The sequence below is a fragment of the Onychostruthus taczanowskii genome, unplaced genomic scaffold (assembly GCF_017590055.1).
Source record: "Onychostruthus taczanowskii isolate IOZ18803 unplaced genomic scaffold, ASM1759005v1 scaffold25, whole genome shotgun sequence".
NCBI lineage: Eukaryota > Metazoa > Chordata > Aves > Passeriformes > Passeridae > Onychostruthus > Onychostruthus taczanowskii.
Window position 1 is genome coordinate 9,056,727 of NW_024499796.1, and position 21,828 is coordinate 9,078,554.

Here is a 21,828-nt window from a genome sequence, read left to right on the forward strand (position 1 = left end):
CAGAGCACAGAAATACAGAGCTTTGACCTTCCCAGAGCTCTGCATCCCCAGTGGGAAAGCCCAAGGGCTCCTTTGGGAATCCCAGAGGTGTAACCTGGTCCCTGCCTGCCCATGCAACTCAACATCCCCTCACAGAGCACAGAAATACAGGTCTGGAATAAATAGCAAGGAATAAATCCAACAGGGTGGGGCTGCAGCCAGCAGCACTGCCCACAGCAGGGCCACAGCTCCCGGCTTCCAGGGTCCTGGGGAAGCACAGAGACCCCTGATCCGGGCCTGGGGGGAGGAATCTGCCCTTGTTCCTGCTGGTGAGCAGCCAAAATCCTCCCCCTGGGGCTGCCAGGCACTGCCCAGGATGGGCCAGCTCAGCCCCAGGGGCACCCACAGACCTGGGAACGCAGGGAATTCAGCCCCTGCCCAGGGCCACAGGGACACAGAACCACAGAGCCACAGGGTCACAGCTGTGAGGAGGAACAGCCCCTTCTGCAGCAGCGTGGGGCAGGGGTGACAGTGACACACCTAACCCACGAGTGACACCTAAGCCATGAGTGACAGGAGTGACACCTAACCCATGTGAGTGACACCTAACCCATGAGTGACACCTAACCCACGAGTGACAGGAGTGACACCTAACCCCTGTGAGTGACTCCTAACCCACGAGTGACTCCTAACTCATGAGAATTGTCTCCTTAGGTGGATAATCCCCCTAAAGCAGCTGCTGCCCTGGGGCATCTCCAGGCCATGGCAGTGGGTTAGGGGGTGCAGGCTCTGGGGATTTTGTGTACACACAAACTAACACAAGGTCTCAAATTGAGGTTTGTTTTTGTTTTTTTTTTCCTCATAATCTGTTGATATTCAGGGGTGGCCTCCCCAGCCAGCCACACTTCAGGATGTGCTAATTTGTTTCTATGATGCATTTCAGGAAAAGCGTGTCCTCCCTCACGTAGGCGTGCTTGGGGGACTGCAGCTTGGCCAAGGGCAGGAACATGGGGCAGCCACTGGCCACATTCATGTCATTCACTGGCCTCTGGAAGGAAGCAGAAGTCAGGTCTGGGCGAAAGGCATCAATTATGTGTTCCCTGTTATTTTGGTCAAGCAACATAAATGTCACCTGGAAAACAGAATGTGGCAGTGAGGAGTTACTGGAGTGGGAAACAAACCCAGCAGAAGTGCTGCAAGAGCTCCAATTGATAATTAAATGCAAACTGTAACAAACGTTTCCAACCTGCAAGGTCAGTACTGTCATGTGAACTCCCAGGTGAAGATTTTAAAACTTTGCTACCCATAAAATGAAATTAAATGAAATCAAGAAAGGAATTATTCCTTGGTAGAGAACTGCACAGTCCAAAGGCTTTTTTCCTCTCTCTCCCTCCTGAACAGCCCCTGGGTTTGGTTACAGTCATTGCATTTATTCTGTTATTGTGCTTTGGAATCAGAAGAAAGAGCTCAGCTGCCCATGCACAAATAGGTAAAAGACACAACCTAAATATCAGTATAGAATCTCCCCACCTCATTACCCCTTTTATTAACTCACTGTTCTATAGCTTGAAATATGAAAGATCTGTAACAATCTTTTAATACAGTCAGGATTGGGAACTTTGATTTTTGGTTTTTTTTTTTTGGTTTTTTTTTTTGTTGTTGTTTTTTTTGGTTTTTTTTTGGCTGCTAACTGGCAGTAAAGCTATTTATAGGAAAGGTTTACAGAATTATTACCCTACAAAGGCAAGTGCCAGAGCACAGGTCAGGCCCTGCCATGGTTTCACTGCTTTCCTAACCATTGCTGCCATTATCTGATCACACTTAGGGAAAAAATCAGACCAGGATCACATCAGACATCTGTGGCACCTCTGGAAGTCTCACCTCACCCCTCTGATGCCTTCAGGCAGCAAATCACAATTCCCTCTAAAGTGATATTACCTGTGCTTAGCAAGGGCCAGAAGATGTGTCTGGCTTTAGCCCAGGTGGACACAGGTTGGAATATTCCAAACACCACTTTCTGGTGGTGACAATCCTGCCTGGCAAAGTCTGGAATATCAGCAGGAGCAGCTTTCCCTGCAAGGGACTCCAGTCAGAGAAAATCATTACCCAGGCAGTCCCTCACCTTTGGAAAGGGACGTGGAAAAGCACTCAACTTCCACAAAACTGCAGGGAAATAGGCACCTTGTGTTGACTTTTGGCTGGGATCAGTTGTGGAAAGGTTTTCCTTCTTACCTTGTGCCTGAAAGGCCAGGGGAGCAAAGCGTCGTAGTCTCCTTTCATGACAACGAAGAACAGGGACATGTGGGTTCCTTTCCCTGTCCCATCCCCGTTCAGGTACACCCTCAGACACACCTTGTAGCCATATTTTGCAGTGTAGAAAGCTGAAAATCAGAACTCTTCATTAGTAAGACTGGTTTTTTGAGGGGGGAAAGAAGGCATAATGTGTGTTCTGGCATATGGGAAAAGGCAACGTGTGACGTGGCTGGGTTTTTTTTGGGGGGGAAAGAAGGCATAATGTGTGTTCTGGCATATGGGAAAAGGCAACGTGTGACGTGGTTTGCTCTCACAGAAAGGAGAACAGGCAAATCAGCACCCCCTGGAGATTACAATGAAAACCCAGTGGTTGGAATCCTATTAGTGCCTCAAACCTTGGTGAAAATTACCTGTTATTAGGCACACAAGTGTTATTTACCTAATCCAGTTACTTCCCCCATGGGAAAGAGCTGCAGCCACGTGGTGCCAGCAGGCACCTGGGAGAGATGGATGCACTGCAGGCAGCTGTGCTGGAGAGCCAAGGGCAGGATGAGAGCCCAAACTAGAGCACAGCCCTCTGGAAAAGCACATCCCACGCCCTGGATTGCAGATCTCTGCACAAACAGCATCTTGGCTTAAGGAGCTGTTTAAAGATGCTCCTGCTGGCACGAGCAGAAAGAAGCAGAGTTCTGGGAAAATGGGGGGGGATTCTGAAGGGCTGGGGGGTCTTGTGAGCACACATCTCCATCTTGAGCTTTACCTGGGGAGTACAAACTGACTGTCCTGCCAGTCACAGAGTCCTGGAGCTTCCTGCCAACCTCTGTGATTTTCCAGAGGAAGATGCCATCGTAGGAGGCTTGCTCAGAGAACAGCAGGCTCTTGTGCAGGCTGCTCAGGCCCGCGTCCTTCTGCGTCAGGCACCGGTGCAACTCTGCAATCTGGGACAAAAAACCAGTCCTCAGCCACCCCCTGCTCCAGGCTGTGCTGCAGGGCTGGCTGGGTCCTCCTGGAGTCCTCATGCTCTGGAAGCTGTGCTTTGATTCCTTTCTCAGTGACAGCAATATGTCAAAACATACACAGAGATGCTGTTTGGGCCTCCAGGCAAAATGCTGCTGTGGGAGGATCAGGCCATTAAACAGCTCTCCTGCCTGCTCACAGGCTGATCATGGCAAACCAGCACTCAGAACTCCCAGGAGTATCTCACTGCCTAAACGTGGATTTAGAGAACAAATACCAGAGATCCACGTTTAAAAAATGTATCAAACAACAAAAGGATCCTGAACATGTGCCCAGATCTGAGCTCTTCACAGCTCAGACTCCTGTTCTGCTCCCTACCCAGCTCCCCCTGATGTGTGTCAGCATTTGCTGTCTACAGAACAAGCACCCAGACAATCCCTGCTGTCTATTTACCTTCAGTTCAAGGCTCCGTATTATGTTCTGGTCCAGTTCACTCTGTCTCCTGAAGGCCAGGATTTCCAAATTAGAGCTCTCCACCTCCTTATTGAGCACTGCCACAATGTTCTCAAACACGTGCAGCTTATTTTCCAGCTCAGAAATCACCTTCTCCCTCACGAGCTGCTGCAGGACAGACTCATCCTCAGGGACAGAAGATCCAGGGAAACAGTCCACCTCTGGATCCCTGCTGAACTCCAGCCCTGCTGGCATCTGCAGCTCACTGATGCTTTTTCCTGCACTCTTCAAGCTCAGCTCTGGCCGTGGGGTGAAGCCCTTGGAGCACAGGGTTCCCTGCAGCTGCCTCATGTGCTGCAGCAGCAGCAGCATGTGAGACCCCAGCGCGGATTTTTCGTGCTCCTGGATCTTCTCTTTGCTTCCCTGGAGGAGACAACGCTGTCACTGCACCTCCACGGCCACCCCAGCTGCCCTGGGGCCAAACCCAGCGTCCTTCAGCCCCCTGGGAGATGGAAAAACTGCGAGGTGCAGGTGCAGCTCCATCACCCGGCATCAGAAGTGCTGGCTCTGTTTTGAGAGACACCTCCCTGAAGGGAATGTCCAAACCAGGGGGGAACATCCTGAAGGGACCTGTTTGACTCACCCTAAATGCACAGCCAACTTCAGAAAAACAACAGCCTTCCTTGCTGGATGAGGATGTAGAGTGGCTCTGTTGAAAAAAAAAAAAATGCAGAGGAAATAATCAAAACCAATTGAAGGGAATTCTTTTATTTCCCCACAAACACCTAAGCCACAAACCCAGCAGCTATAAATCTGATTAATTCAACTCAAGGTAATTCCACAGCTGCCAGTGGCCAGCTGGCTTTGGAAATTGATGGTAAATCAATTAAGAGTGTGGTGGAGAGCAAGTTTCCTGCACACAGCCTGGCAGTGAGGCATCCCTCTCCCAGACCCCAAAATGACAGAACACAATTAATGAGCACCCAATTTCTCACAAAGAAGATGCTGTAAATGCTGTACAGCACACTCCTGCTCAGGTGGCTCTCACTCAGGCTATGAGAGGAAACAAAGATTTGCCCATTTCACAAGGTTAATTGAGAAGAAAATTTAGTGAAGGTAGTTGTGGGAGCAGGGGAGGGAAGGCAGTCAGCAGGGTTTTGCTGGGATGTAAAGAGCAGCCAGAAACAACTGCTGGATCTGGAAATGTTCTCAGGTGTTCATTTAATCTAAATGAACATGAGATAATTTAATTAATTGAAATAGAGCTGCATTGCACTTCCTTATCCTTCACCCACCTTTTCCTTTGATGCTGTTTCTGTTTGCACAGGTTTTTTCTCCTTGCTTAAACTGCCTTCACATGAATGTTCCTGTCATTGAAACAAGAAGGAAAAAAGTCAGTACCTTATTTGATTATTGAATTAAAGGTCACTCTGGGATATTGGATACAAGACTGGCAATGTGCAGGTGCTGCCAGGTTCAAAGTTATGTGCACACACACAGAAATGTGCACTCACATACATGCAGTGACAAGCAGGGGATTACAGAACAGGAAGCAACAATGACCAGAGAACAGGAAATTCAAATATATACATATATATATATATATATATATATATATATATATATATATGAACATAAACAGGTTACAGCACAGGAAACTCCAATATAAATTCACATTCAAATATAATTCAGATATAAACTCTTCTTGTGCTGACTCCATCCACTTTGCTCAACGTGCAGACCCTTCTTGCATCCTGCTTATGAGCACTTTGGAGGCTGCAATCCAAATTCTTATATATATATATATATATATATATATATATGAACATAAACAGGTTACAGCACAGGAAACTCCAATATAAATTCACATTCAAATATAATTCAGATATAAACTCTTCTTGTGCTGACTCCATCCACTTTGCTCAACGTGCAGACCCTTCTTGCATCCTGCTTATGAGCACTTTGGAGGCTGCAATCCAAATTCTCCATCGTGATGTGCTGCACAAAATGCATCACACTCACAGGAGCCTTCCTGCCATTTCTGCCTCAGGAAGGGTGAAGTGATCCCCCTGGCACTGGCTCTGTAAATCTGCATTTAACACAGCAGCTGCCACACTCTGCAGAGGGGATGCCTTTAATCTCCACAAGCTCCTCTGCACACCAGTTCTGAGGTTTCCCTTTCGATTCTCAGAAATGCAGCCACGGGGTTTTCTCACTCTCTAACTCGTTTTTTAACACTCTCTATCTTGCCAGTGATCTTACTCATTTCTGCTCTTTTACTCCTTCAGATCGCCACTTTCTTGAGGGGGAGAGGGGCTCTCCTTCAGAGCAGAGAAGTTTATTTAAAAATAGAGAAATACAGAAAAAATCACAAGACCTTAAACTGAATGAATAAAACGAAGAGAGCAAGAGCAGCACCCAAAATTTACTATTCTCCCCAGAGGGTTGTGGACACTGGAGCACCCACAAATAACCACAATCCTGAACCCGGTGCAAATTCATTAAAGCACATCAGCAACCAGAATTCTACACATACTAAAGGAGGCCGAGAAAAAGCCACACCTCGAGGCCAACCCCCTGCTCGGTTACCAAGGTTTCCCAACCAAAATAACAATTAGGTGGTGGCTGAGTGGGAGGAAAGGAGCTCTGGAGCTGCAGAGAGCCCTGAGCAGAGGAGGAGCCCAGCTCAGCTTCCCCTGCAGCCCCAGCCCAGCAAGGCTGGCAGGAATTGGTGTTGCCACCTTCTGGTGTTCTCAGTTTTGGGTTTAGCACCGGCAGGATGAGCCTGGCTCCGGGTTCTCCCCTCTCTGCAGGTCACTGAAGGACGAGCAGTGCTGGGTTTGGCTTCTTTTTTCTGCCTCTGTTGAGGTCAGGATTGAAAGCATTTGTTTTCTACCCTGAGATATTACACACTTTAATATTAATATTAAATATTACTTAATATCAATAATAAATAATATTGTGTTGTTTAGGAATAATATTTATTAATTATACTTATAGGAAATATAATTAATTATACTTATAGGAAGTATAATTAATATATTTAATATTACACACTTAATCCAACTCCACACCTGGAATCCCAGTGCTATCAATCCATCTTGGAAGCCTTCTCCACGGCCTCAGGTCAAACACAGAATTTTCTTGGGGGTCTGTGCCCTTCAGCACAGAAAGTTTAAAATTTTCAGCGTCCAAGACTCCGAGCAGAAGCTGCCCAGGGAGCAGATTTTAGCAGAGCACCCCATTCCTGCCCCAGGAGGACTCGTATTCCTTACAAATCTGTCAGCTCAGTATTTGAAAGGCACCAATTTGTGACACTTTGGACACTCAGAACTATTTACATCTCTGAAATATTCACAGCCCTCCTCTCCTGTGGGTCCTTAATCACCGTGCCCAACTGCAAGGCTGGCAATTATCCTCTTGAAATCATTCAGAGGGAACAATATTCATTGTTTTGTACTAAATAGCATAAAAAATATAAAGAAAATATGTTTGAATGGGTACTGAGATATTTGTGGCAGATTCAGAGTGAGATCTTCCTGGTCACTGCTGATAATTTGGAGATTTATACCTGGTCAGATCTATAGAAATAATATCTGACAGAATCCTGCCCTGCAAATTTGTGGGTAGTTTTAGTTTGAATAAACCTCAGCCACTTTCAAGATCCCCTCCCTGCTGCTGTCTGTGCTTTTCTGGTTTCCTCTTGCCTCACACCAGGACTCATTTTGGGGTAGGAGATGAAACCTGGGCTGCCCAAAGCCAGGGGAGCACAGGGGCACTTTGTCACATCAGCAGCACATCATCACACCCATTCTGTCCTCCAACACTCGTGTGGGAAAATGATCAAACTCAGGAAAATTAAATATTCCCCGAGTGCAACGAAATCAGGAGGGGAAAATGGCACCACAGGTCATTGAAAGCATCAATAAAAAGCCTTTATTTGAGAGAGAAATGTTCTTACCTGGCACTCAGAGCTGGCCAGGCTGCACTGGCACTGCTGACACACTGTCACATTATTGACACATCCCTTTTCCAAGTGATCTGCTAGCTTCCTCCTCATCACCACGTGCCCACAGCCAGTGTGACAAGGGATCAAAGCATATTCACACAGACTCTGATGCTCCTGGAGGTAAAAAGTTATAAAGCAACTTGTGAAGTGCTCATTCACGTTTATCTATAAATAGATATTCACATTTATCTATAAATAGTCTCTGTGCTGGCAGCCCAGGGCTCTGATCTGCATTTCTTCTAAGCTTGGGTAAAGTCCCACAGCACAAAGTTACTGAGATTAGTGGTGAAAAATTCACCAACTTTACTGGGGATTTTTTTTCTTAATTATTAATTTTGAAATAATCTCAAAACCAAAACCAAAACCAAACAACATTTGGTAAATTCAAACATGAGGTCTCCCTTAAAAAGCCCCTTAGGGCTTTTGCTTGAAAACAACATGATCCTGGTCCCAGCTTCCTCCCTTGTATTCATCACTCAGATTTGCATGGCAGATCCACACATCTTTTCATTTTAAATATTTTAACTGAGGCATTTCAGACCAGTCTGAAAGGAATGATGAATACAATCAATACACTGACACAGGAGGGAATTATTTCTCCAATAAAACATGCCCAGGAATTATTTCTCCAATAAAACATTGCCTGAAGTGTCCTGGAGGCTGAACTGCTCTGCCCTGTCACCACCTGCTTGTAGCAGCCTTGCATTTAAATAACAAGGAAACCAATGGATAAAATACCAAGTTGATGTAAGTTTGTGCAATGTGAGTTTCATTCAGAATGTTCTGGATTTGGCCAAAACCCTACTAAAGTTAATCACAGAAGCACAGAATGATTTGGGTTGGAAGAAACCTCAAAGATCATCCAGTCCCAGCCCCCTGCCACAGGCAGGGGACCCTCCATAGGTTAATGGCACAATTTGGACAAAAACATTGGTAAAAATCACAATACTGACGCTGACTCTAATTAATTGCATTAATTTGTGCCTGCTGATATCCTGGTTTTATTGCCTCTCTGTCCCCACTCTATATGAATCTGAATAAACTCTCTTTGAACATACTTCAAAATCTTTCATGATACCAGACCAGCTGCACCCAAGGGTCACACAGTGGACTCTGAGCTCAGAAATCTCTTTATTAATGGCAGCATCACCAAAAGCCTGTAAAGAAAACAAAATAAGGAAAAAAATATTGGTCAGAAAGTACTTTTGGATGCATCCTTGGAATATGAATAGGGTGGTAGAAATTCACACCTTGATAAATCTTTAATATTTTTTTTAAATTTACTGTATTGCATAAGACTCTGTGACCTGGCAAATTAATCTTAGTGTAGTAGAAGCCCAAATAATTATTAAATATTTTACTTCTTAGCACTCAAAAATAATCTATTTGACACGATATTAATTTACTGAAAATAAGCCCAGCCAACTACAGCTCTTATTTGGCATTTCTTTTCACAGGAGCCTGAAATATTTCACATGCAGCGATGTGCTGACAGGACCCTGACTGAGGGGTCCCTTAATGAATGCATTTCATTATCGGGGTCATTAACACCTCCTAAACGTGCTGCAGAGAGCACTGAGAGCACTGCTCAGATCTGGGCTGCTTCCATTTAGCAGACACCGTGTGCTGAAAAAAAATATGAACCAGATGGGAGAGAGGTTTGTTCTTTGCACTACGTCGATTTTTTGTGCTATTTAAACACGAGGAATTGTACAATTATGTAATGGTGAAATACTGCACTCTTCAGTACTACACCTTGCACTAAAATAGGGATCCTGGCACAAGAGGAAGCCCTGCCACAGGTTTAAAGGCATTTTTGGGTGGTCTGCAGTGCAGAGAAATGCAGATTTCACACAGAATAACAAAGAGCAAGGACTGGAGGGGAAAGCTTTACAAACAGAGGCAGGAAAGTATTTACAAACAAAGCCCACGTCTCAAAGCTCCTGAAAATCCACCCAGCATCTGTTGGGAGCGATCTGCACAGGTAAATCCCCTCCTGGAGCCTGGACACGCAGCAGGCAGAGCAATTCCAGGCAGGTCAGCTCAAAACCCCACCTGCAGAAACTCCCAGCACTCTGGGGAGAATCCCAGAGCAGGGAAACCCCAAACTGCTGACAGGCAAAGCTCAGAAGGGCTCAGCTGCACCTATTAGTGCAGGAAACCTGTCACTGGGAAATTCATTCCAAAATTGAGGTTTGGTTTGGTTTTTTTCTCTGGGATGTCACCAAGTTCAGCATCAGCAGCAGATCCCTTATTTTGCTGCTTTCTAAACTTTGGCTTTTATGCCACTGTCAGCTGCCTGTTTTTCATTTCCCCCCTAAAAATTTAGACAAATTATGTGTCTGTTGATATCCCTGCATGTAATCAGAGAGGGAGAAGGACAGGCTGGGCCTTAGGGCCCCTTGGGATACAGAACAGCACAGCAATTTGCCAGGAAAATCACACAAGAAGAGATCTGCTCCATTAAATTACAGATGAAACATTGGCCAGGGCATAGTTTGTATCAATTATTATGTCCAGCTTCGTGTTTGAAGGGTACAAGAAACCATGAGGTTGGAAAATCCATTAAAGTACTTCCTGAGGATAATAAGTAACAGTTCAGACATATTATTACAAGTAGGAAAGCACCACTTACTTTGAGACAATAAAAAGTTAATCATATGGAAGAGTTTGGGATTTTACAATGCAGAACCTGGATTTGGAAAGTCCTGAGGCTGCCATTACACTTTTCAAAATCAAAAACTCTGGGAAATCCAAGTTATTAGAGCTTAAGTTAAAATGTGTAACTATCAGCTGCTATTGCATTTTATATTATTCCCTCCTGAACTCCAGTCCAGTGATGACTACAGAGAATGGTTATTGATAAATTAATGATCTGTGAACTACAACTTACCCTTTCTTCTGCCAATAGGCTTTCCTCACCTAAAGTGTTGGGATCTTCCTCTTTACATTTCTGGCAAATTGCATTTTTATTGTTTCTGGTAAAAAGAAAAGGAAAATTAAATACCAATCCCATGGTGCACTGCAGTTTAGGAGGTCTCTGCATAGGCACTGACACAAATAAAACCACGAAAATTGTGATTTCCACTCAGAATCCATAGTCCTTGTTCACTAAAGGCCAATTCTTGAACACACTGATGTCAAAAAAGTTTTGCTCTTCTGTTGCTCAAGATCAGGACTATGCCCATTAATCTTATCTGTATTTCAGTAAAATAAGGGCAGCCTGAACCATAAATAGGAATAAAGATGGAAAGCTATTTATCCCATGAATGATTCAAAAACTCCAAGTAGAAAGGAGAATGTGAAAACTGGCATATTTTAAAACACAGAAAATGCCCATTTTGCCCAGCCAGATACAGACACACATGACATCATATCCACCAAAACCCCATAACATCCCTTATCAAAGGGCTGTGAAGTGCCATGGAAGGACTGAGTCCAAGGTCCAAGGATTAAGCCTTAGACCAATTCTTCAAGGTTAAATCAGAATTGTTATATCACAGACAGAAAAACCCCATCAAGGCCCCAGAGACTTCCATGGCAGAGAGGAGGAGGAGGCAGGGAACATCCTGCAGTCCCCCACCCAAACCCTTCCAGCCAGGACAATGCCAGAGCAGCCCATCCCAGCCCCGGGAATGCTGCAGGTACGGGCAGTGCCCCCGGGCAGTGCCCAGCACCTACCTGACGATCCAGGTGAGGCAGGCAGAGCAGTACCTGTGCCCACACAGCGTCTGCAGGGCTTTCCTCAGGATGTTGTGGCAGCTGCTGCACAGGAACTTCTGGCCAGGCACGTCCTGGCAGATGCTGGTGGGGTACCCGAAGGGGAACTCGTTCTCATCAGGGGCACAGCCAGGGGGGTCCTGCAGGCTCCTGGGGCTGCTCTCAGCCATCTGAAGCGAGCTCTGGCCAAGAGGAGATAAAATCCAGGTGCTCAGACAAGGCAAACACTCACTTGGATGTGAGAGGATGCACAGAGCCCCAGAGCTGAGCAGCAAGCCCGCCGTGCTTGGCTGGGTCTGCAGTGACAGGCGTGACCAAATGTCACACTGGGGTTTGACCTGGCCCCAGCAGGAAATTACACCTTTAAAATTTCCCTCAAACACAAAAAATAGACCCAAAAGTGTCCTAAAAAGGGTGGGTTGGGGTTTTCTTTCAAGAGTTTTCAGCTCGTAGAAAGATGAGCTGCAGTCCCGTCAGTCCTCATCACACAGGATTGTTTCTGCAGAGTGAATCCCCAACCACATCAATTCTCAAAATTCGTGATTTCACTTCATACACACAGAAACTGAGCAGCTGGTGTGTTGACAGTGACTTTCCCGAAGTCATAAGACTTGTGGTGAAGTGACAAAGGAAATCACAAGTCCACAAGCCCTTGATGCTCTGGCCAGGCCCACCTGGAGCCACATGTGCCAAGGTATCGTGTATATTCAACTTGCTTGGGTTTGCTGTGCAGTGGATATTTTTGGAAATGCAGCCAAAACTGATTCTGGCATCTCTTGGAAAGTCCAAAAAGGTTTTTACCCAGGGAACCGGTGCAGTTTCATTATAATAAACCCTTCATAAAGATTTTTTTCCCCATAACAGCACTGACACACCATAACCTGTGTCAGTATTACCAACAGACTGCTAACTGAGACTGAGAAATCCGACTGAGAAATCTGAAAACTGAGAAAAGACTGAGAAATCTGAAAATAAACGAAGCCCAGGCTGCCGTGGGCAGGCCGGGCTGGCGCCGTGATGCGGGCAGGGCACACACCCCCGGCCTGGGGGCTCTGCCCGGGGGCGAGCAGCCTTTTCCACGGCCTGGCTCGGCCAATTCCCTCTGCAGCATCGCAGCGGGAGCTCCGCAGAGCCCGCAGGGGCGGCCAGAGCCCGGAGTGAGCGCCGGTAACACAAACGGCACGGAACCGAAGGGGTCTGAGCGGCTGCCGGGGCACGGAGCGCTCCGGCCCGGGGGTCCCGCAGCCCACCCCGGCTCAGGGCGGCGGAGAGCGGCCAGGAGCCCCGGCCAGCACCCCCAGCCAGCCCCCCGGCCAGCATCCCCGGCCAGCCCCTTCCCTCCCCGCTGCTCCCCTCCCTCCCCGCCGCTGCCGTCCATCCCTCCCCGCATCCTCTCCCGTACCTGAGCCCGCCGGGCCCGGGCGGGCGCTCACCGCGGCACCGGAGCAGCGGCCGGGGCTGGGCTGGCTTTGGGCGATGCTGCCTCGCTCGGCCGGGAGGAGCGGGGAGCCCGAGCCGCGCCCCGGGGCCGGCGGGAGCGGAGCTTGCCCTGCCCGGGGCACGGGGAACGGGCTGAGGAAAGGCCCCGCCAGGCGAATTCCCCCGGGCCACCCAAAATGGAGAATGTGGCGGCTGGTTCCTGAAAGCGGAGAGGTGCCGGGGCTGCCGTGGTGCCCGGGGCTCAGACAGATAATCCTGACAGAAAGCGCGACATTCCCCGGCTGCTCGGGGCAGCCCCTGCCCGCTCCGGGAGCCTCGGGAGCCTCCGGGAAACCTCGCCGGGGGAGCCCCGCTGTGCCTCACCCTCCAAAGCAGCTCGGGGAGACAGCAATGCCTGCAAAGCCTTCTTAGAGCGCAGGAAAGGTTCTACAAAGCGGAGTTTCATTATCAGCAGAATAATGGACCTGTGCACCCCCGACGCAACCTGCCACCCTCTCTAGCTCTAGAGGATTCAGTCAGAAAAAGAGCTGTACATGCAAATGTGTTCACTGTTCCTTGCGGGGAACATCCCTGGGGGTGATGCCCTGCTCAGCATTGACAATGAGAAGCAGAGGTGTTCCTCTGGGTGCCTCACTGCTTCTGCACTGCTGCCCTGACAGGAGCCAGCGCTGCAGCACCGTGGGGTGTGCTGGCTGCTGAGGGATTCCTTTGAGCAGAGCTTGCCTCGAGTCCGGCACCTTCCCGTGCTGGGTGTGCACAGGCAGACACAACACACACCTCAGCTCCCTCCTCTCTGCTCTGAGCTGGTGTAGATGTGTAGTTCAGAGTCACCAGGGCTGGGTGTTAACTCAAAGCCAGGAGGAAAGTGTGACACAGCCCCACTGAGGCCTTGCCCTGAGCCATTTGTCCTCGTCTGGGTTGTTAAAATTCATCCTAAGTTAATTTGGCCCGGGCAGTTTCTGCCAGGATGTGAGTTAAAACCTCTTTCAGAAAGGAAAAGACTTCTGGATGTGGTTTTTCAGATTATGGGGGTACAAAGATGTTAATTTTAGAATGATCAGTGTTACACCACAGGGTCAGTTCAGGGATGAAGTGGCAGCTCCACCTCTTCCCCGTGCCCTTAACTCACTCCTTTCCTCTGGCTTTGAGACTTCTTGAAAGTTTCTGTGATTCTGTTACACCTCTGTCTCCAAAGGTGCTGAGTTACACAAAGAAACTAAAGATAAGGTTTTGGTACTTTCCAAACCAACTAGAGAGATTTCCTGTGGTAAATTTCCCCCATATGAGATCAGTTAACTGAAAACAGGATGTGGCTCAGAGAGAGATTAAAATTTGAAGCTTAATTTTACTGTAGAGGCATTCCAGCAGTGCTCAGCATTGCAGGGCACTGTGTTACTATTTAGAGGGAATGACCATTTTATATCCTATGGGAAAAGTGCATAAGGGAATATATTCCTATATTTAATATCACCTTTTAAAAATAAGCCAAGGTGTTGAGACTTTTAATGCTACCAATTTCACAGGACATTGAAAATGGAATTTAGGCTCAGATGCTCTGGGTTTTAAAGACTGTAATCAAAAGGAGACTTGCATTTCAGAGAGATGTTTAAGATAGGGATGTCTCCGATGAAAACACAATTTTCAATTTATATAAATTAGCTGGAAATGTGCACATGTTCTAGGAAAACTGAATATGGGTAAAACACAGGAAGGAAAATTTGCTAGTAAAAGCAAATCCAGTGCCCATGAGATCCAGCACTTCTAGGAACTGGAGCTCAGTGCTTCAAGTCAAGATTCCTGCCTGCTCAGAGCTCTGATATGGAGGAGCTCTGTAACTTCCACACTATTATAAAATAAGTGAATATAAATATTCACTTATTTTCTGAATGGAACACAGTGTCTGTGAGGTTCCACCAATTCAAGATTAGAAAAAGAAGAATCATTAATAATTAATTATTATCCTCAGTGAACTTGACAGCTTTGCCAGAATTCAGCCTCTTGTCTCTAATAAAATCTTTTGACATGTTTCAGTTTTATCTTACTATCAGCTGTAGCTTACTACCAGTTTTGTGCTTACTACCAGTTGTGGCTCTGCTTTGTTATGGTGCTACCCCAAGGACCAGCCCAGCCCTCATTACAAGAGCAGGAAAATTTCTCACTAAGTTTCATAAGAGCTGGACTGCAACCCTCAAAGAGACATCAGGAATCAATTTTATTTTCCTCATCCCTGCTCTGCCTCAGGATTTTTCCCAGATCATATTCTCTGTAAGGCAGTATTATCATAGGAATGTTTTCCTCCAAATAATAGATTTTCTGGAGCACCTCTCCAGCATTTGACAGGAGAGAAGCACCCAAAAATTGACATTTTATATATATATGTGTGTGTGTGTGTGTGTGTGTGTGTGGCTTATTTCAGTCACTCACTTAAGCAGTTTCCACAAGCCAAGCCAAGGAATCACCCTGGAGAGCAGAGAGAAAATGAAAGTGTTTCTCTCCATCACAGTGGCCTTGATGGTTTCCTACAAGCAAGAGTATTTCAGAGTAACTCACTGAGAGATTTCTGAGGCTGCCTCTGAGTTTAGGCCAGCAGGCAGATCTCCTTCATGAGGAGAAGCTCCCTGGTGGCCTCGTGCCTCAGCCACTGTCCCCCACCCACAGCAGGACAAACGTGGGTGATGTGTGAGCCCAGTTTGTGAGCCCAGCACGGACCAGTTTGTGCCAGTTTCCCCAGCTGAAGCTCAGCTCCCTGGCCACATGAAGGGTTTTGCTGTGCTTGTGGTTGTGCTTCTGTTTCTCTTAATGTACAGAAAGCCTGAGCTAAACTGGAAAATTCTGAGCTGCTTCTTTCCATTCTTAATGCTTTGGAGAGAACTCTGGGAATGGGAGCTGTGCCCAGGGGGAAGCCTGCCAAAACACTCTTCCAAAGCTCTGGATGTGACATGAAAAAACAAGTTCAGTTTCAGTATCTTTTGACTCTAAACCAGCTGGGAAAATGTGGATATTCTATTGATTGACTGGGACTAATTAGTGGAAACAGAAAAAGGAAACATTAGATTTATTTAATATCTTCATTAATTCTCATAAATGACAAGCACTGAGGGGAAAGTGAAGGTTATGGCAAATCTCCTTTAACCCTTTCAGAAGCTGCTCATTTTGCTAATAACAGTGAAAAATAAAGATGTTTGAAGATGTTTTCCACATGTCAGAAGCAGAAAGAGACTGACTCTGCACTAACTTGCATCTCTCCTCCACTGAGCCCATAATTCCCTCTGCTATTGCAGAATGACTAACAGCATCAGGCTCAGTTTTCCAATGGCATTTTTCAGTGTGATTCATAATCCTGAGTAATTTCCACACCACCACTGACATGTCTATTTGTACCTGGATTTTATGGGCAACACACCCAGGGAACACAGAAGCTCCAAGTGTTCTATGAAGTTTCACAAGAGGAAAACAAAATTCTCTTTATCCATATTGTAAATGGAAAACAAAGCCCTCACCAAAACACTGCTATAGCAAGAAGTAAAACTCCTGAGTGTTCACAAACCAAGATGTTTTAAGGAGGATTCTCAAGGAGAAAGGAAAATTAATTTTAAGCACAGGAGGAGCCTGAATGAAAAATTACATCTGGAAGTGGGGAAAGCAAGTGCAAGAGTAACAGGCCTATATTCTGAATAGGGCAAACAGGTAAGTGTTTAAACTCCTGAATAAAAAGAGCCCTCTCCTGAGGCCAGACCTCTTGGCAGCCGTGCCAGGGATGGAACCCAAGAGCCCAAAATCCCAGACCTGTTCCCAGCAGCGTCCTTGGAATCCAGCCAAGGAAACAAAACTTGCAGCTCCACATCCACCATCTGAATCACAAACTGGGTGTTGGAACCCCAAAGCCAGAGAAGGAGGAACACAGGGAATGCTCCCATCTGCCCAGGCTCAGGGGAAGCCTGGGAGGAACCAAAACAACCAAAGCCTGGCTTTGGAGGGCAGCAGGAATTGTGGAGATGCTTCACAAGCAAAGCCTGGGGTTCCTTGGGGCAAGACATGGACCGGAAGGAAATTCAGCATTTCCTAAATCTGGTTCTCTAAAGTCACATCCAACAGTTTTTCTTATCATGAATATCTTGTTTCAAAGCCCTGGGAAATGTTTCTGGGCTGGGACTAATCCCAGTTCAGAACTGGGCACGGGGGTTGGCAGGATCAGCAGGGACACAGGGCAGGAGCTCATGTAGGTTTAGATACATCCCCCCAGTTTCTGGTATAAATCCATGGAATCCTGCTAAATTATGTCAAGGATTAAGTTGATCCCTCATGGTTCCATAGGAAGCTTTTGATCCTACCTTGTTTTTGAGATTCCTGACCAAAACAGAAGCTTAGAAAGAAGCCCACCCTTTAATATTACACAGATTGGTGACTTCAAACAGTTGGAATTCACTGCTGCTGGCAATGAACACCCATTCCTACCTCCCTGTCAGAGCCTGGGGATGAATATCCTCTAGGACCTTATGGCAGAAGGTTTTAATGGAAAAATTTATGATTTAAGCAGTGAAAATGACACTTTTATGGCATATTGCTTTTTATAAGTAATGAAGGAAACCTGGCTAATCAGACCCTGGCAGAGCCAGACAGCTCAGCCATGCAGCACAGGAATGACTTCAGTCACAGCTGCCACTCAGGCCCAGCCTGTCACCAACACCTCAGCTGATGTCTGTGTATTGCAATTCCCCTTTCAGCAGGTACAAACTGGGATGGCTGAGGTGTTCCTGACATATTTCCTCTTTGCAAAGCAATTTTCCCACTGGTTTTTTTTTTTTTTTTTTTTGTGCTGCAGTTGAAGAAATCCTCTATCTGCAGATGTAGGTATCAAGTGTAGCTCCTCCAAAAGAATTTCAATGCCACGGATTTGTTCTAGCTGAGGATGTGCTCCTCATGGTACAAACTGCAGGGAGCTGCCAGTGGAAAGAATGTGCTGCTGGGGCTCCTCTTGTAAAGCCAAATTAGACAATTCAAGCTCATATCAGGGCTCCTTAGAACCAGCCTCAGAGCACTAAACCCAGCTCTGAACCTCTGTGTGCTCTGGAGTCCTTTAAACTGGCACCAGTGGGGCTGCTGCCCTTAAGAGAAAATAGATTTTCCACTGTAAACCCCAATTCTGGGGGTTTAATATCTCAACTGACTTAAAGTGCATCTAATATAACTTTTTGTTTACTTTGCCTGTAAAAGAAATTGCCCCTTTTAACTGTCAAGTAGCAAACAAACAAAGGAATTATAGTCTGAGCCACAGCACCTTAGGAATAATCTGCATTTCGTGACTTCTAGCTCGGAATGTGGGTAAATATAACCATTTTATACATAACCCCCTGTGTGTAACAAATATTTCCTTTGAAATATTTGAAGAAAAGAAAGGGTTGAATAGAGCAAGTTTTACTCAGGATCTCTCTGCTATTGTTTTCTACACTTGAATGTTCTTTTTATGAGAGTTGTGGTGTTTAATCCAGTTTAGTATTTTCCAGGAAATCGGTTGCTGCTTAAACATGTATCCAAATTCCAAGTTCATTCAGAACTTGAAAAGCAAAATTTAACACAAGGACTGGAATTCTGTAATGATCCAGCAATTGGCAAAAGCAAACTCTTGGTTCCCAGGAGAATGAAAGAGTCAAGCCCAGATATTTCTCCTAATTAGAGATGAAAACATTATTAAATATCCTAAAAATTGAAAGCATATGTAACTGCTATAAGGTGGGTGTTTTACTGGAAAATAACTGACAGCCATGCTAAATTTCTGTGTGTTCTGATGTAAGAATTCAGCAGGAGATTAAGAACACATTTTGCTGGGAGACATGTCTAAACATTAACATTTACACAGGCTGAAAATAGACCTCTGTAGGCAGGGTCAAGTCAGACTACCCACCATGGATGGACACCAAATTGGCAGCTCCCAGACTGGGATTTTTTTAAATTACAAAATAATCTCCACTCAAAAGAAAAGATGGATTTCCTTGCCCTGTGTTCACTCCTCTCCTGACACCTCTTCTGTAAAGGGACCTACAGACCCCTGCCAGCTGATTCCACAGCTCTTCTTTGTGGGAATGGGTGTTTGATAATGTTTATTAGAAGAGTTTTGAACTAGAAAGTAATCTTACCAAGGATTTTATTCAAGGATTTTGTATTGCTCCACCTGCTTACTCAGAAGAGGGACTGTCCCTACACTGAACATCTACATTGCTGTGCAAATACAGAAAAGAATTTTGGTGTGATGTTCTGGCTTTGCATTGCCCAGATGCACTGAACAAACTCACCGTGATGAAGTGAATATTTCTCCCATTCCAAATCATTTCAGATGACAGTGGAGCATCATAACAAAATAAAAATTATGTGCTAACTTGGGCTTGCACCCTCCTAGCCCACACTCTTCCCCCTAGTATTTAATATATGTGTTGGGGTCAGCCAGGAGAGAATTATGGCAGTCACTATGGAGGTATTCAGAAAGTAACACTAGTCTGCAATAGGGATTTACCATTCCTCTCCTAAAATTGCCAGGTATTCCTAATTTCACACCATTTTTGACGGAGCACTTGGCTGAGTAAGACTACCTAGGGCTTGTGGCATGTCCTGAAGGATTCTACACACAAAATCACTTCTTCCCTGCTTGGGGAACAATGGCCAGAGAAAGGCACCCTTTGGCTCTCTCCCTAAATTAGTCACAGCTCTTTGGCACAGCCCAGCAGCTTTCAGCCCAGAGCAAAGTGTGAGTTTCACATGTCACTGTGCATAACAGGCTGGAATTTGGGCTATTCAAGTCACTCACCAGCTTGGGTCATTGAGATTAATTTCTGGTCGCAATGAAAAGAGAAATGAGTTCATTTTGTGATGCTTAGCTGTCTAAAAACCAGTCTAAAATATAAATGGAAATGTACAGAAACAGGTATTTTTAAAAGAGCCAAAGGATATCACAGTATTAACCCTTAGATTTGTTATAATCTCTGGAACTCAACCAACTCAGGCCTGCCAAGAGTACCCAGGGAGAATCCCATTTGAATGGCATCTGCTGAGTTTCCTTATTCAAAGGGAAATATACGAAAAAGGAATAAAAGTACAATAATTAAGTAAAAACTTACTTAATTGCCCTTAGAAAGTCCTGCTTTCAGAGATGATCTGTGCAGGCAAGGTCAGCCATCCATTTTTTTTTTTGGAAAACTGGGGATAAACGTGGGCAGGAGCACTCAGCTCTGAGGCCAGTTCATCAGCAGGGAGGCAGAGCAGTCACCTGGCACTGCCTGGCCTTTGGGAGCACTGCAGCAGTGGGGCAGGGAAATTCGAGTCCTTCTGGAAGCACTACAGCTCTTGGCTGGGGATTCAAAGGCTGGAACATTTGGAGACTTGCACATCACAGACATAAACAAGCAAGGAACAGAAAAACACTGTGTACAATTCAGAGAGAAAAGCTCTGGTGTCCAGAATCCACACTAAGCTTGGAAGGACAGAATGTGCTTTAAAATAATTTCCATTTCATAATACAGATGAGTCACCTAAGCAGTGATTATTCCAAGAATTTCCATGTTTGCTGGGATTAATCCTGGGGGCTGCTTGGTGCCTCAGAACTCTCTGACCGTGAGGCACCAAGGTTGGCACTGAGCTCTAAAATCACTCCCATGTCACTTCCATCTTCTCTTGTCCTGCAGAAATCTGACAACATCCTCTGCATGTGGAAGCAGATGGAGACACTGATATACCTTTCCCCCACGTGGTTTTGCTGTGAAAGCCAAGCCATGCCACGTGGGGAAGGGAAATCTTCCTGACACTGGGATTTGTACACACCTCCAGCCTACACGTGGCTGATTATCTGAACAAATGTTCCCTTTTAAATGCATGCATTTGAAGTATCTTACTGATCTCAGTGATATACTGGATTGTTAATTCTGAATAGAAACAGAGATAACAAATAAGATTAAAGATTTTTTTTTAATTAGTGACTGCAATTTGATATTTAAGAGCAGCATTTTCATGTGTTATTTTTAAATAACTGGTCTTCAGGAGCCTTTTTTGCAGTCTGGCTCACTAAAAATCAATAGAACTTAAATGTCACAAGTCACCTGTGGAAACAAGACATGCTCCTTGTCATTTAAAGAGATAATTAGGTCTCACAATACACGGTTCAGAAGCAGAAATGTTTACAGGTGGCCTGTCTAGACAGCCCCACTGAGCATTTCCATGTACTGCTCCCTGCAGTTTGAATTTATATCCAGTTATTACTGGACACAGTGTGAGCTTCTTGTGCTTCTTAGAAAGTTTGGAGGATTAAAAAAAAGTCAAATACTCACACAGCCAAAATTAAAAATTGCATCATCTCTGAATATCTTCTTTCCACATCTTAAATGTTCTGGATCTAGATATTCCTAAGAGAGAGGGAAAACAGTAATTTTAAAGTTCTTGGACGTGCTGCTTTTGGGCAACTCCTCAATACAAATAAAAACGTGTGCAACTGTACTTTGTATCAAATTCTCTTCTCAGTTTTACTGGGAACCAAGGTGATTTGTGCCAGGAGCTGTGAGCAGGAAAATTGGCCTTTCATCTGCCACTTTCCTGGAGGCAAGGCAAGATTTTTAACTGTCAAATTCAGTCATCAAATGCAAAGTAACATTTGTTTTAATCCACCTAAGTTACAGATGTTGATTCAGTTGACTGTGTCTTAAAGCATAAATAATAAAGGCACACATATAACTGAAGATTTTTTATTTTTTTTTCTAAACAAGAAAGCAGAGCATAAAACCAGCATCAGTTACTGTCAGGAATGGAAATGCAGGAATTCAAAAAAAGAGTACAAAAGGAAAAGCTAAGGAATGAAGTTTCTTTCACAGAGAGCTTACAAAGTGGCTCCATATATTTATGTTCTGATAAGACTTGAGTTTAGTGACAAGACAGTGCTTTTCATCTTTGTTTTTGCAGTCAGTCCAATTCTTTTGACTTCAAATGGCTTTGCACTGTTCTGTGTTATTCTCTCATCCAAGCTTAAGAATCATATTTGA

The 21,828-nt window shown here is 45.3% G+C and overlaps 1 protein-coding gene across 1 annotated transcript; it reads right to left on the minus strand.

The window, feature by feature from the left end:
- Positions 1-895: 895 nt before the first annotated feature.
- TRAF1 (TNF receptor associated factor 1) lies at positions 896-20,030 on the minus strand. Its single transcript, XM_041406811.1, has 11 exons — positions 19,921-20,030; positions 11,333-11,553; positions 10,545-10,629; positions 8,710-8,808; positions 7,604-7,765; positions 4,938-5,009; positions 4,286-4,351; positions 3,643-4,065; positions 2,993-3,170; positions 2,212-2,360; positions 896-1,111 (listed from the first exon to the last, which is right to left on the minus strand). The coding sequence occupies exons 2-11, from the start codon at positions 11,539-11,541 to the stop codon at positions 896-898; spliced, it is 1,659 nt and encodes a 552-aa protein (XP_041262745.1). The 5' UTR covers positions 11,542-11,553; positions 19,921-20,030.
- Positions 20,031-21,828: the final 1,798 nt, after the last annotated feature.